The sequence below is a fragment of the Pelodiscus sinensis genome, chromosome 1 (assembly GCF_052426305.1).
Source record: "Pelodiscus sinensis isolate ZL-2025 chromosome 1, ASM5242630v1, whole genome shotgun sequence".
Taxonomy (NCBI): domain Eukaryota; kingdom Metazoa; phylum Chordata; order Testudines; family Trionychidae; genus Pelodiscus; species Pelodiscus sinensis.
In genome coordinates, this window is record NC_143052.1 from 358,864,453 (window position 1) to 358,875,809 (window position 11,357).

The 11,357-nt window shown below is 44.7% G+C and overlaps 1 protein-coding gene across 1 annotated transcript; it reads right to left on the bottom strand.

The window, feature by feature from the left end:
* Positions 1-434: 434 nt before the first annotated feature.
* On the bottom strand, positions 435-1,382 carry LOC142819028 (olfactory receptor 52B2-like). Its single transcript, XM_089775129.1, has 2 exons — positions 1,156-1,382; positions 435-981 (listed from the first exon to the last, which is right to left on the bottom strand). The coding sequence occupies exons 1-2, from the start codon at positions 1,380-1,382 to the stop codon at positions 435-437; spliced, it is 774 nt and encodes a 257-aa protein (XP_089631255.1).
* Between the last annotated feature and the right edge of the window lie 9,975 nt (positions 1,383-11,357).

Sequence of the window (11,357 nt, forward strand, 5' to 3'; positions counted from 1 at the left end):
TTATGATTAAAGTTTCCATTCTACCAAAACACAGCTGTGGCTGTGGAAGGGGGGTGGAGGGACATGGATATTACCCAGGTAGTAACAGGGGATGGGTAGGGAGGACAGAGAGAAGGACAGGGTTTTGGGGGAAGGAGGCAGAGGTGCTGTGGAGTCTTGGTGGAAAAGCTGGGGCAAGGAGACGAGTATTGTGGAAGAGGTGGGCAAGGGTTAGATTCCTGGGGATCAAATACCAGCTGTTAAAAAGGCAGCAAGCAATGGGATGTGCAGAGACGGATTTCCCAGTTTCTCATGCTGCCAGAGCACAGTTAAGTGTGGAAGGGATTTAATGTCACTTAGCTTGTCCAGTCTACGATTCAAGAGGGCCCAACACCACCTCACCAGCTACCTCTGCACGGAATTAGTTCTGACAGCCAGAGCAGCAGGACAAATCGTTATACTCGTCTGTGACAAATCAGCTGGAGCAGCTTGCCCTGCATCTGTTTGGTTCTCACCCCGTAGATGACAGGGTTTAGCATGGGGGCTAAGAGGGCGCACACACTCGCAATGAGAACCTGGGAATGGCGGGGCACGCTCTGGCCAAACCGATGTATGAGGGTGGAGAAGAGAGCTGTCAGGTAAAAGGCTAAAATGGAAAAGAGGTGGGAGCTGCATGTTCCAAAAGTCTTGATTCGGGCATTCTTTGTGGGCTGGTTGAAGATGGCCCTGAGGATCTGGGTATAGGACACAGCCATAAAAAGCGCATCTGGAACCATCACGGTGAATACCACAAAGAGGCCGTAATAACTACTGATGCGGATGTCCGTGCAGGCCAGCTTCACCACAGCTATGTGCTCACAGTACGGCTGTGGGATGATGTTCGTTCTGTAATAGAGGCACCGCTTCACCAGGAAGGGATAAGGCAGTGCGAGCATGCCACCACGCAGCACCATGGCCAGGCCAGTCTTGGCCACCAGAGTGTTTGTCAGGATGGTGGAATGTCTCAGGGGATCACAGATGGCCACGTAGCGATCAAAAGCCATGGCCACGAAGATCCCAGACTCAATCAAAAAGAAGCCATGAATGAAGTACAGCTGGGTGAGGCAGGCACTGAAATTGATCTCCCTGGAATTGAACCAGAAGATGCTCAGCATTTTGGGCAAGGTGGATGTGGACAAGACCAGGTCGGTGATGGCCAGCATGCAGAGGAAATAGTACATGGGCGTGTGGAGGCTTGGTTCCATTTTCACAATGAAGATGATAATGAAGTTCCCCAAAATGGTTATGATGTACATGGTGCAGAAGGGGATGGAGATCCAGATGTGGTCCCTCTCTAGGCCAGGAATGCCCAGCAGGATGAAGGTGGGGGGGTTGAAGACGTCAGTTGTATTAAAATCTGACATGGAGTAGGGAAGAAAGTGTCCAACTCTGTGGCAGAACGTTGTCTCCTACAAGTACCGTATGTTCTCACAACTTCCTGTATGACCTTTGTGGAGGCAGGAAAAAGAGAATAAGGGAATTTGTGTGCATCCATCTTAGGGTGTGTCTAGACTACAGGGTTTGTCAACAAAATTGGACTTTTGTCAACAAAACTATACCTGCGTCTACACTGCCGCTGAGTTCAGTCAACATAACATCACCAGAACTCAGCAGTTTTGTCGACGGCTGTAAACCTCATTCTACGAGGAATAATGCCTTTTGTTGACAGAGTTTTGTAAACAGAAGGCGTTATTGCATCTACACTGTCATGTCAATAAAGTGGCTTGCTTTGTCGACAGAACTGGATGTAGTCTAGACTCTCTTTGTTAACAGAAGGTTTGTCGACTATATCTGTCGACAAAAATTCTGTCTACAAAAGCCTGTAGTCTAGATGTATCCTCTGTGTCCACACCTTGGTGTTCCTGACAGCAGTTCAGTGGGAACACCTGGGCAGTGTCTACACTGGTACGATCTTGTGGAAAAGCGGCTGCTCTTGCTCCAAAACTTGATGCCTGTCTACACAGGACGTGTGTTCTTGTGCAAGTAAACTGATGTTCTAATGTATGAAATCAGGGCTTCTTGCATGAGAACTATGATGCTCCCGCTCAGGAATAAGCCCTCTTGTGCAACTGTTCTTGTGCAAGAGGCCAGTGTAAACAGGCAACATGAATTTCTTGCGCAAGAAAACCCGATGGTTAAAATGGCCATTGGAGCTTTCTTGCGCAAGAGAGCGTCTACACTGGCATGGATGGTCTTGCTCAAAAGCACATTTCTTTCACAAAAGTACATACCAGTGTAGATGCTCTCTTCCGCAAAAGAGTTTTTGTGTGAGAACACGCCAGTGTAGACGTTCTTTGAAGGTGAAGCCCTGCTCTTTCTTTGAAGCCCTGCTCTTTCACAGTGGCAGTTTAACAAAGACAACGGTCAGATGCATAAGGCATGAGATGGAAAATAACCTGCTGTGGACATGCACTCAGTTTCTGTTATTAATTCGAACTAAGTCCTCGTGGAATGAGGTGTAACAGTTAATTTGAACTAAGGACTTAGTTTGAATTAATGTTTAACTGCCGTGTGTAGCCGCAGGCAGTTAGTTCAGACTAGGGGGATTTAAAAATGGCACCCGGATGGGAAGATGCAAATAAAGCCTGGGATATTTAAATCCCGGGCTTCATTTGCAACTTCGAATGCCTACATTAGCCTCCCTACTTCGAACTAGGGGGCTAGTGTAGACATAGCCTAAGGTGCCACAGGACTCCTTGTCGCTTTTGCAGATCCAGACTAACACGGCTACCCCTCTGATACTTGGAAATCTAAGTATACTATATCCACTGGATCTCCATTGTCCATATTCTTGTTGACCCCCTCAAAGAACCCTAGTAGATTAGTAAGGCATGACTTCCATTTACAAAAACCATGTTGACTTTTTCCCAGTAAATTATGTTCATCTATGTGTCTGACAATTTTATTCTTTACTATTGTTTCAGCCAATTTGCCTGGTAATGAAGTTAAGGTTATGGGCCTGTGATGGCAAGGATCACCTCTAGGGCCCTTTTTGAAAATGGGTATCACATTATCTATCTTGCAGTCATTAAGTACAGAAGCTGATTTAAGGGATAGGTTACAAACCACAGAAAGAAGTTCTGTAATTTCACATTTAAGTTCCTTCAGAACTCATGGGTGAATGCCATCTGGTTTTGGTGACTTGTTACTGTTAGGTTTAGCAATTTGTTCCAGAACTTCCTCAAATGACACCTCAATCTTGGACAATTCCTCAGATTGTCACTTTCAAAGAATGGCTCAAGTTTGGGAATCTCCCTTACATCCTCAGGCATGAAGAGTGATGCAAAGTATGCATTTAGTTTCTCCACAAAGACCTTATCATCTTTGAGTTCTCCTTTAGAATCACCCAGTGGCCCCGCTGCTTATGTAGCAGGCTTCCTCCTTCTGATGTACTTAAAAACATTTTTCTGTTACTTTATGAGGTTTTCGCTAGCTTTTCTTCAAACATCTTTTTGGCCTTCTTTATTATATTTTTACACTTCATTTTCGTTCCTTTCTATTCCCCCCAGTAGGGTTTTATTTCCACTTCTTGTACAATGCCTTTTTATCTCTCCCTACTTCTTGGTGGTTAAGCCATAGTGGCATTATTTTTATTATCTTGCTGTGTTTTTTAATTTGAGGTATGCGTTTAAGTTGAGCCTCTATTATTGTGTCTATGAAAAGTTTCCATGCAGCTTGCAGGGATTTTACTTTTGGCCCTGTATCTTTTAATTTTTGTTTAGCTAACCACCTCATTTTTGTGCAGTTCCCCTTTCTGAAATGAAATGCCGCAGTGGTGGGATGCTGTGCTGTTTTTCCCACCACAGGGATATTAACATTTTTTATGGAAAACTGGTCTTCTGAAAGAAAAGTCAGCTTCATCCTTTAATGAGAATACCCATCTGTTTTATAATGGAACCAAGCAGTTGTAATAGACTTTGATTTTTGGAGGCATTTGATTTAGTAGGGGAAACATTGAGAAAAAAGAGTACAACTGATTACACTCAAATCGACAGAACGAACAATCTCAACCAGTAGTATCTATAGAAATTTAGCATATCCAAGGGCCTACTTCCCTAAAGGTGAAACAGATCATCAGCAAAAATGATTAGCAGGAAAAATACAGAAGGAAAATATGTAAGGAAAAATGAGCGTTCTTGGAGAAGAGATTATTAGATAGCTAAAAAACCATGATTCTACAGTGAAGAAAGTAAAGACGTTTGCACAAAAACCTGATTCAGTTGCAAAGTGAAGGCAGCCTTTGGAGGGGGAATATATATATATATATATATATATCACACCACATAGGAAAAATGGGGAAATAGATAACAAGCAATTCAATTGGAAGCTCTGAAAATTCGTGAGGGACATTAAAGACGTCAGGGAGAACTCTGTGCTTAGCAGGGCTAAGGGTCACGAACAGGAGGCTGTAAAATACATATGAACATAAGAAGGAATCTGAGGAGCCCATATAACAGGAGGTGATGAAGGACTTGCCAGTTGATTAGCAGCCAAGTATGGAGTTGAACAGCATTGACAGTAGAACCCTAGAATTACAAACACCGGGGCTGTGTCTACACTGGGCCACTTATTCCGGAAAAGCAGCCGCTTTTCCAGAATAAGCAGTGAGCTGTCTCCACCGGCCCCTTGAATTTCCAGAAAAGCACTGACGATCCACTGTAAAATTGTCAGTGTTTTTCCGGAAAAACTGTGCTGCTTCCACTCGGGCAAAAGTCCTTTTTCCAGAAAACTGTTCCGCAAAAGGGGCAGTGTAGACAGCCCAGTAGTCTTTTCCAGAAAAAAGCCCTGATCGTGAAAATGACGATCAGGGCTTTTTTCCGGAAAAGCGCGTCTACATTGGCTATGGTCGCTTTTCCGGAAAAAAGGGCTTTTCCCGAAAAGCATCCTGCCAATGTAGACGCTCTTTTTCTGGAAATACTTATATCGGAAAACTGTTCTGTTTTAAGCATTTCTGGAAAAGGGTGCCAGTGTAGACGTAGCCCAGAGCTAATAACTGACTGATCAACTACACATCCCATTTGGGTCGATAATTATGGAATCAGGCAGTAGCAGAGCTAAAACAAACAAGCAAACGGCCAAAAGTATGGACAGCATGGACAATATCTTTGGCCATTATCTTTGAAAAGTCATGGAGAATGGGAGAGATCCTGGATGATTGGAAAAAGGCAAATGTAGTGCCCATCTTTAAGAAAGGGAAGACGGATGATCCAGGGAACGATAGGCTTATCTCAGTCCCTGGAAAATTCATGGAGGGGATCCTCAAGGAATCCATTTTGAAGCACTTGGAAGAGAAGAAGGTGATCAAGAATAGTCAGCATGGATTCATGAAGGACAAGTCATGCCTGACCAATCTGATTAGCTTCTATAATGAGGTAACTGGCTCTGTGGATATGGGCAAGTCAGTGGCTGTGATATACCTTGACTTTAGCAAGGATTTTGATATGGTCTTCTATAATATTCTTGCCAGCAAGTTAAGGGAATGTGGATTGGATAAATAGACAGTAAGATGGATAGAGAGCTGGCTGGAAGGTCGGGCCCAATGGGTAGTGATCAACAGCTCAATGTCAGGATGATGGTCAGTTTTTAGTGGAGTGCCCCAAGGTTTGGTTCTGGGACTGGTTTTGTTCAACATCTTTAATAATGATCTGCATGAGGGGATGGATTGCACCCTCAGCAAGTTTGCGGATGCCACTAAGTTAGAGGGAGAGGTAGATACGCTGGAAGGCAGGGATCGAGTCCAGAGTGACTTAGACAAATTGGAGGATTGGGCCAAAAGAAATCTGATGAGGTTCAAAAAGGACAAGTGTAGAGTCCTGCACTTGGGACGGAAGAATCCCAAGCATAGTTACAGGCTGGGGACCAACTGGCTAAGTAGCAGTTCTACAGAAAAGGACCTGGGGATTCCAGTGGATGAGAAGCTGGATATGAGTCAACAGGGCGCCCTTGTAGCCAAGAAGGCTATTGGCATATTAGGTTGCATTAGGAGGAGCATTGCCAGCAGATCTAGAGAAGTGATTATTCCCCTCTATTCGGTGCTGGTGAGGCCACATCTGGAGTATTGTGTCCCGTTCTGGGCCCCCAATTACAGGAAGAATGTGGATGCATTGGAGAGGGTCCAGCAGAGGGCAACCAAAATGATTAGGGGGCTGGAGCATATGACCTACGAGGAGAGGTTGAGGGAGTTGAGTCTATTTAGTCTGCAGAAGAGAAGAGTGAGGAGGAATTTGAGAGCAGCCTTCAACTTCTTGAAGGGAGGTTACAAAGAGGCTGGAGACAGGCTGTTCACAGTAGTGATGGACGGCAGAACAAGGAGCAATGGTCTCAAGTTGTGGTGGGAGAGGTCCAGGTTGGATATTAGGAAAAACTCTTTCCCTAGGAGAGTGGTGAAGCACTGGGATGGGTTCCCTAGGGAAGTAGTGGAGTCTCCATCCCTAGAGGTGTTTAAGTCTCATCTTGACAAAGCTCTGGCTGGGTTGATTTAATTGGGATTGGTCCTGCCTTGGGCAGGGGGCTGGACTTGATGACCGTCTAAGGTCTCTTCCAGCTCTATGGTTCTATGATTCTATGAAAAGACAAATTCAGGGGAATACCACGGTCGACATAAAATATTAAAAGTAAAGGGAAAAGTTCTTTTCCCCCCTAAAGATTTGATGAGTTTCGGAAAAAGTGGGAAAGCTGATATGGGATTATTTTTAAAGTCTAAAAATATAATTAATGCCACACAATAACATGATTTATGGAAAACTGGTCTTGTCAAATAAACTCAACTTTAGCCTTTGATGAACGTACATTTTGGAGGCACTTGATTTAGTAGGGGAAAAATTCGGAAAAAAATGGACAGTATGGACAATATCAGTAGAGCACACGGAAAATGGACTAAATCTGTCTGGATATGTCTACACTGCCACCCTAGTTCGGGCTTTATTTGCATGTTCCCGGGCACTGCCATTTTTAAATGCTCCATAGTTTGAACTACCTGCCTGTGGCTACATGCGGCACGGGCTAGGTAGTTCGAATTAAAGCTCCTAATTCGAACTACCGTTACTCCTCCTGCAGTGAGCTGGCTGTGAGAGTGAGATGCAGGAGCCTGGAGTGCTTAGTTTGGACAGAGGAGATTAAGGAGGAAAGTAAAACCCAACTTCAAATACTCAAATGGCTGCCATGAAAAAAGGGAGAAAAGTCGTTCTCTCTTTCCTCAGAGGGCAGGACAAGAAGCAATCGGTTAACTCCAGCACAGTGGATTGAGAGGAAATCTCTGGGGAAAAGTCCTAACTGTAAGAACCTGAGGAGACTGGAAGAGACACTGCAGATGGTCATGGAAGGTCCTTCAATGGAGGATTTCCCATGCAGGCCGGATACTCATCTCTCTGGGACTGTTTAGGCACAACAAATCCTGGATCTTGCAAGTGGGTCAGACAAGCTGCCCCTGGGTTCCCTTCCATCCCTGTGGCTCTATGATTGTACCATGTAAAATCCTGGTGTGGACAAGGTCTTGGTCACTCACACGTTATGGAGCTCTAGACAGGGGTGAAAAGTAATAGCCTGTGTCAGACAGGAGGATGGGCTCAGTGATCTAAGGGTCCCTTCTGACCCTGTACTCTGTACATCTATCGATAAAGAAAGTGGATCAGGCATTTATATTTACTGTATCTTATAACACAGGAACAAGGGACCATTCAATGATATTGAAAATCTCAAAAGACAGCACTGAGAAAAGACAATCGTTTGCATCATCCATATTTGGCCTGTGGAATTCCTTGCCACAGACATTATTGGAGCACAGAGATTAGCTAAATGTGATTCAAATGGGTGGACCCATGTGGGTGGTGCCGAGAGGACTTCCTTTCTTTAAGGCTGCCTTAAAAACTGAATTCGGTGACTGTAATTTCATTTGTTTGTAAGTGTATGAAACATTAACTCTTTGGACTGACATTTTCCAATGGCTGGGTATCTGATCTTGGCATAAAACTCCAGCTACATTAAAAAATGAAACTAGGACAAAATGGCTACGTCTACACTGGCATGATTTTCCGAAAACGCTTTTAATGAAAAACTTTTCCGTTAAAAGCATTTTTGGAAAAGCCTGTCTAGATTGGCAGGACGCTTTTCCGGAAAAGCACTTTTTACAGAAAAGCGTCCGTGGCCAATCTAGATGCGTTTTTCCACAAAAAAGCCCCGATCGCCATTTTCGCGATCAGGGCTTTTTTGCGGAAAACACTACTGTGCTGTCTACACTGGCCCTTTTGCGCAAAAGTCTTTCAGAAAAAGACTTTTGCCCAAACGGGAGCGGCATAGTATTTCCAGAAAAGCACTGATGATTTCACATGAGATCGTCAGTGCTTTTCCGGAAATTCAAGCGGCCAGTGTAGACAGCTGGCAAGTTTTCCCGTAGTGCAGGAGGAGGAGGTGAGTCTCTGTGCATTAACACACAGCTGGCTCCGCAGGCTTTTTCTCAACCCTTACTCCAAGAAGCCTCTTACCTCAGCGGCGCTTGAGCAAACCAAGGGGCCTGAGAATGAAAACACCACAACCTTGTTCTCGTTCCCTTCACATCCACTTTGTCCTGGTGTGTGGAGCAGGGGAGTGCGTCAGCAAGAGATGGGACCTGTGAGTTCTCAGATGGAAGTGTCCTTTCTCAAAATCTCCTCAGGCAGCCGTGTCCCACACCTCTCTCAGCCCAGCATCTGCCGCTGCGTCCCGCACAACTGTGCACCGCTTCTAACACAGCTCTGTGTGGTCCCAGTAACGTTCACTCAGCCTCCAAGGCAGAAGTAGCATCTGGATGCAAACTCAGTGCTTCCAAGCCTGTCTGGGCTATTTATAGAGCTTTATGAGTAAACACCAATTAAGGGGCCTTCCCAAAGGGAGATGAGAACTCTTGGGCTCTGGGTTGAGTCATGCAGAATTTGATTGCTCTGTGCATTTATCTACATTTAAGAATTATAGATGATTCGTGGGAAAAATTAGGGATAATACTTTGGTCTCCATAGCGCCCAATACCCTGTAAATACCCCAGAGGGATGAATACGTACTGGACAGACAGACGACGGACTGGGAACATACACACTTTACGCACCTACCCAGGGCTTTGGCCAGAAGGTCAGAGGTCAGTAATACTCAAAAGTAACAATCATCATAGCGGGCAGCAACTTTCACTAATGGGGATCCAAACCAGCCAGCGAAGGAACGTCCCTACGGCTGTATCCCTATGTACAGATAAGTAAGTGGAGGCAGAGGGTGACGTATCCTGGCCAGGATCATACCCAGGCTGAGTGGCAGGATGGAATCAGGAGACTTGATTTCCGGGCCCTACCCAGGGTCTCGCCGTGACACCAGGAGGGAAATGGACCCCACCGGGGCAGGGGCTGTTGATTGGGGGGGATGCAGAGTTAAGGCTCCAAGAGTGAGTCTGAGCCTTCGCCAGCCCGTCCCGGTGAATCTGCGGGTTCAGAATGAGCCGGAGTTGCGAATTCCTGCTCCTGTGAGCGGTGAGCTCCCGGGCCGCCACTCAGAGACCTGCCCGCACGGCAGTCCGGGGCTCCCAGGTACCAGTCTGACATGCTGGGGGAATAGCAATGCCCACAGAGCATCCCTGGAGCATCTCAGAAAAATCCCCATGCTTGTCAGGGTTAACGGTAAGAAAAAGAAGGTTAAAAAGTATGGAAAGAATAAAAAAGAATCTTAGAAAAGGATTAGGCCAATTCCTTCAAGTGGAAAGGAAACTTGATAACGTTGCTGAAGAGCTAGACATTTTTTCAAGAAAAAAATATTTTTCTGCATTTCAAAAGATGCAGTATGATGCGTATCTCATGAGGCGAGGAAATATTTTCCAGTCCTTTAGCAGTCAAGGCGGAAAATAAACAGCATCAATAGGGGATCCTTATGGTTCATAACTTGACCGACCAACCACACGTCTCAGTCAGAAAGGCTGTGTCTAGACTGGCAAGTTTTTCCGCAAAAGCAAGTGCTTTTGTGGAAAAACTTGCCAGCTGTCTACACTGGCCGCTTGAATTTCCGCAAGAACACTGACGATCTCATGTAAGAAATCAGTGCTTCTTGCGGAAATACTATGCTGCTCCCGTTCGGGCAAAAGTCCTTTTGTGCAAAAGTTTTTGCGCAAAAGGGCCAGTGTAGATAACTCAGATTTGTTTTGCGCAAAAAAACCCCAATCGCAAAAATGGCGATCGGGGCTTTCTTGTGCAAAACCGCATCTAGATTGGCACGGACGCTTTTTTGCAAAAAATGCTTTTGCGGAAAAGCGTCCGTGCCAATCTAGATGCTCTTTTCCGCAAATGCTTTTAACGGAAAACGTTTCCATTAAAAGCATTTGCGGAAAATCATGCCAGTCTAGACGTGGCCAAACAGAAGTAATCAATCAGGCAGTAGCAGAGCCAAAACAAAGAAGCAAAAGAAAAAAAAACAAGCAAAAGAAAGTATTTTAAAATATACGTTATAAAATACAATGAAAGTTAAAAACCAGATTTGACAAGGTTAGAAAATGATGGGAAAGCTGGAATGGGATTAGTTCAGAACAAAACTAGGAATATAATGAATGGCAGTTAGCACCAGGGTTATGGAAAACATCTCTTGTCAAATAAAATAAACCTGATTCCATCCTTGAATGAGAAAGCACTTTTGGTTGATGAAGAGTATCAAGCAGAGAAAAAAGAATGTGATTTGACGGAGGCATTGGTATAGCAGGGGGAAATATTCTGCTGAAAATGGGTCACTGTTCAAAATAATGCTATAGCAGAGCTTCCATACCGCTTCAGTGTACACCCCACTTACACCACCTGCAAAAATGGCAGCACAGTAAGTATGCCAACAAGCAGTGGTAGTTAGGTTGATGTAAGAATTCTTCCAGTGACCTCATGCTGTTTACACTGAGGTTCAAATGGGACAGCTACATATCTCAGGACAGTTAATTGTTTGTCATTGCATTTTGGGGTCACATTAGGAGAGGCATAGCATGCAGGTCACGGTCGGTAATCGTATTCCTCTACTTGGCACTGCTTATATTACTTAGATAGAGGAATGCGTTCACGTTTGGTCACCAAAACATAGAAAGGATGTAGAAAAAATGAAAATGTCTGAAAGTGAGACACGAATACGGTCCAAGGGATGGAACAGGACATAGGAGCAAAGACTGAAGAACTGGGTGTGTTTGGTTTGGAAAAAAGGAGTGTGACAGTAACCCCCTTGTCCCTCAGTTATGTGTCATTGGGCTCTTGCGTATAAAGCATGCCATACATTGTATCGGGAAAATCATTTCTCTCGACATATGTATCGTTAATGCATATGAAGAGATGAGATTGTGTCAGATGGTTGTCACTCAAACC

What these genes read in the sequence shown, in the direction of transcription:
- LOC142819028 (XM_089775129.1), bottom strand. Translation starts at nt 1,382, where the DNA reads ATGTCAGATTTTAATACAACTGACGTCTTCAACCCCCCCACCTTCATC. An exon ending in GCCATCACCGACCTGGTCTT is followed by an intron (nt 982 to 1,155) that starts GTCCACATCCAC and finishes TGATCCCCTGAG; the next exon opens with ACATTCCACCATCCTGACAA.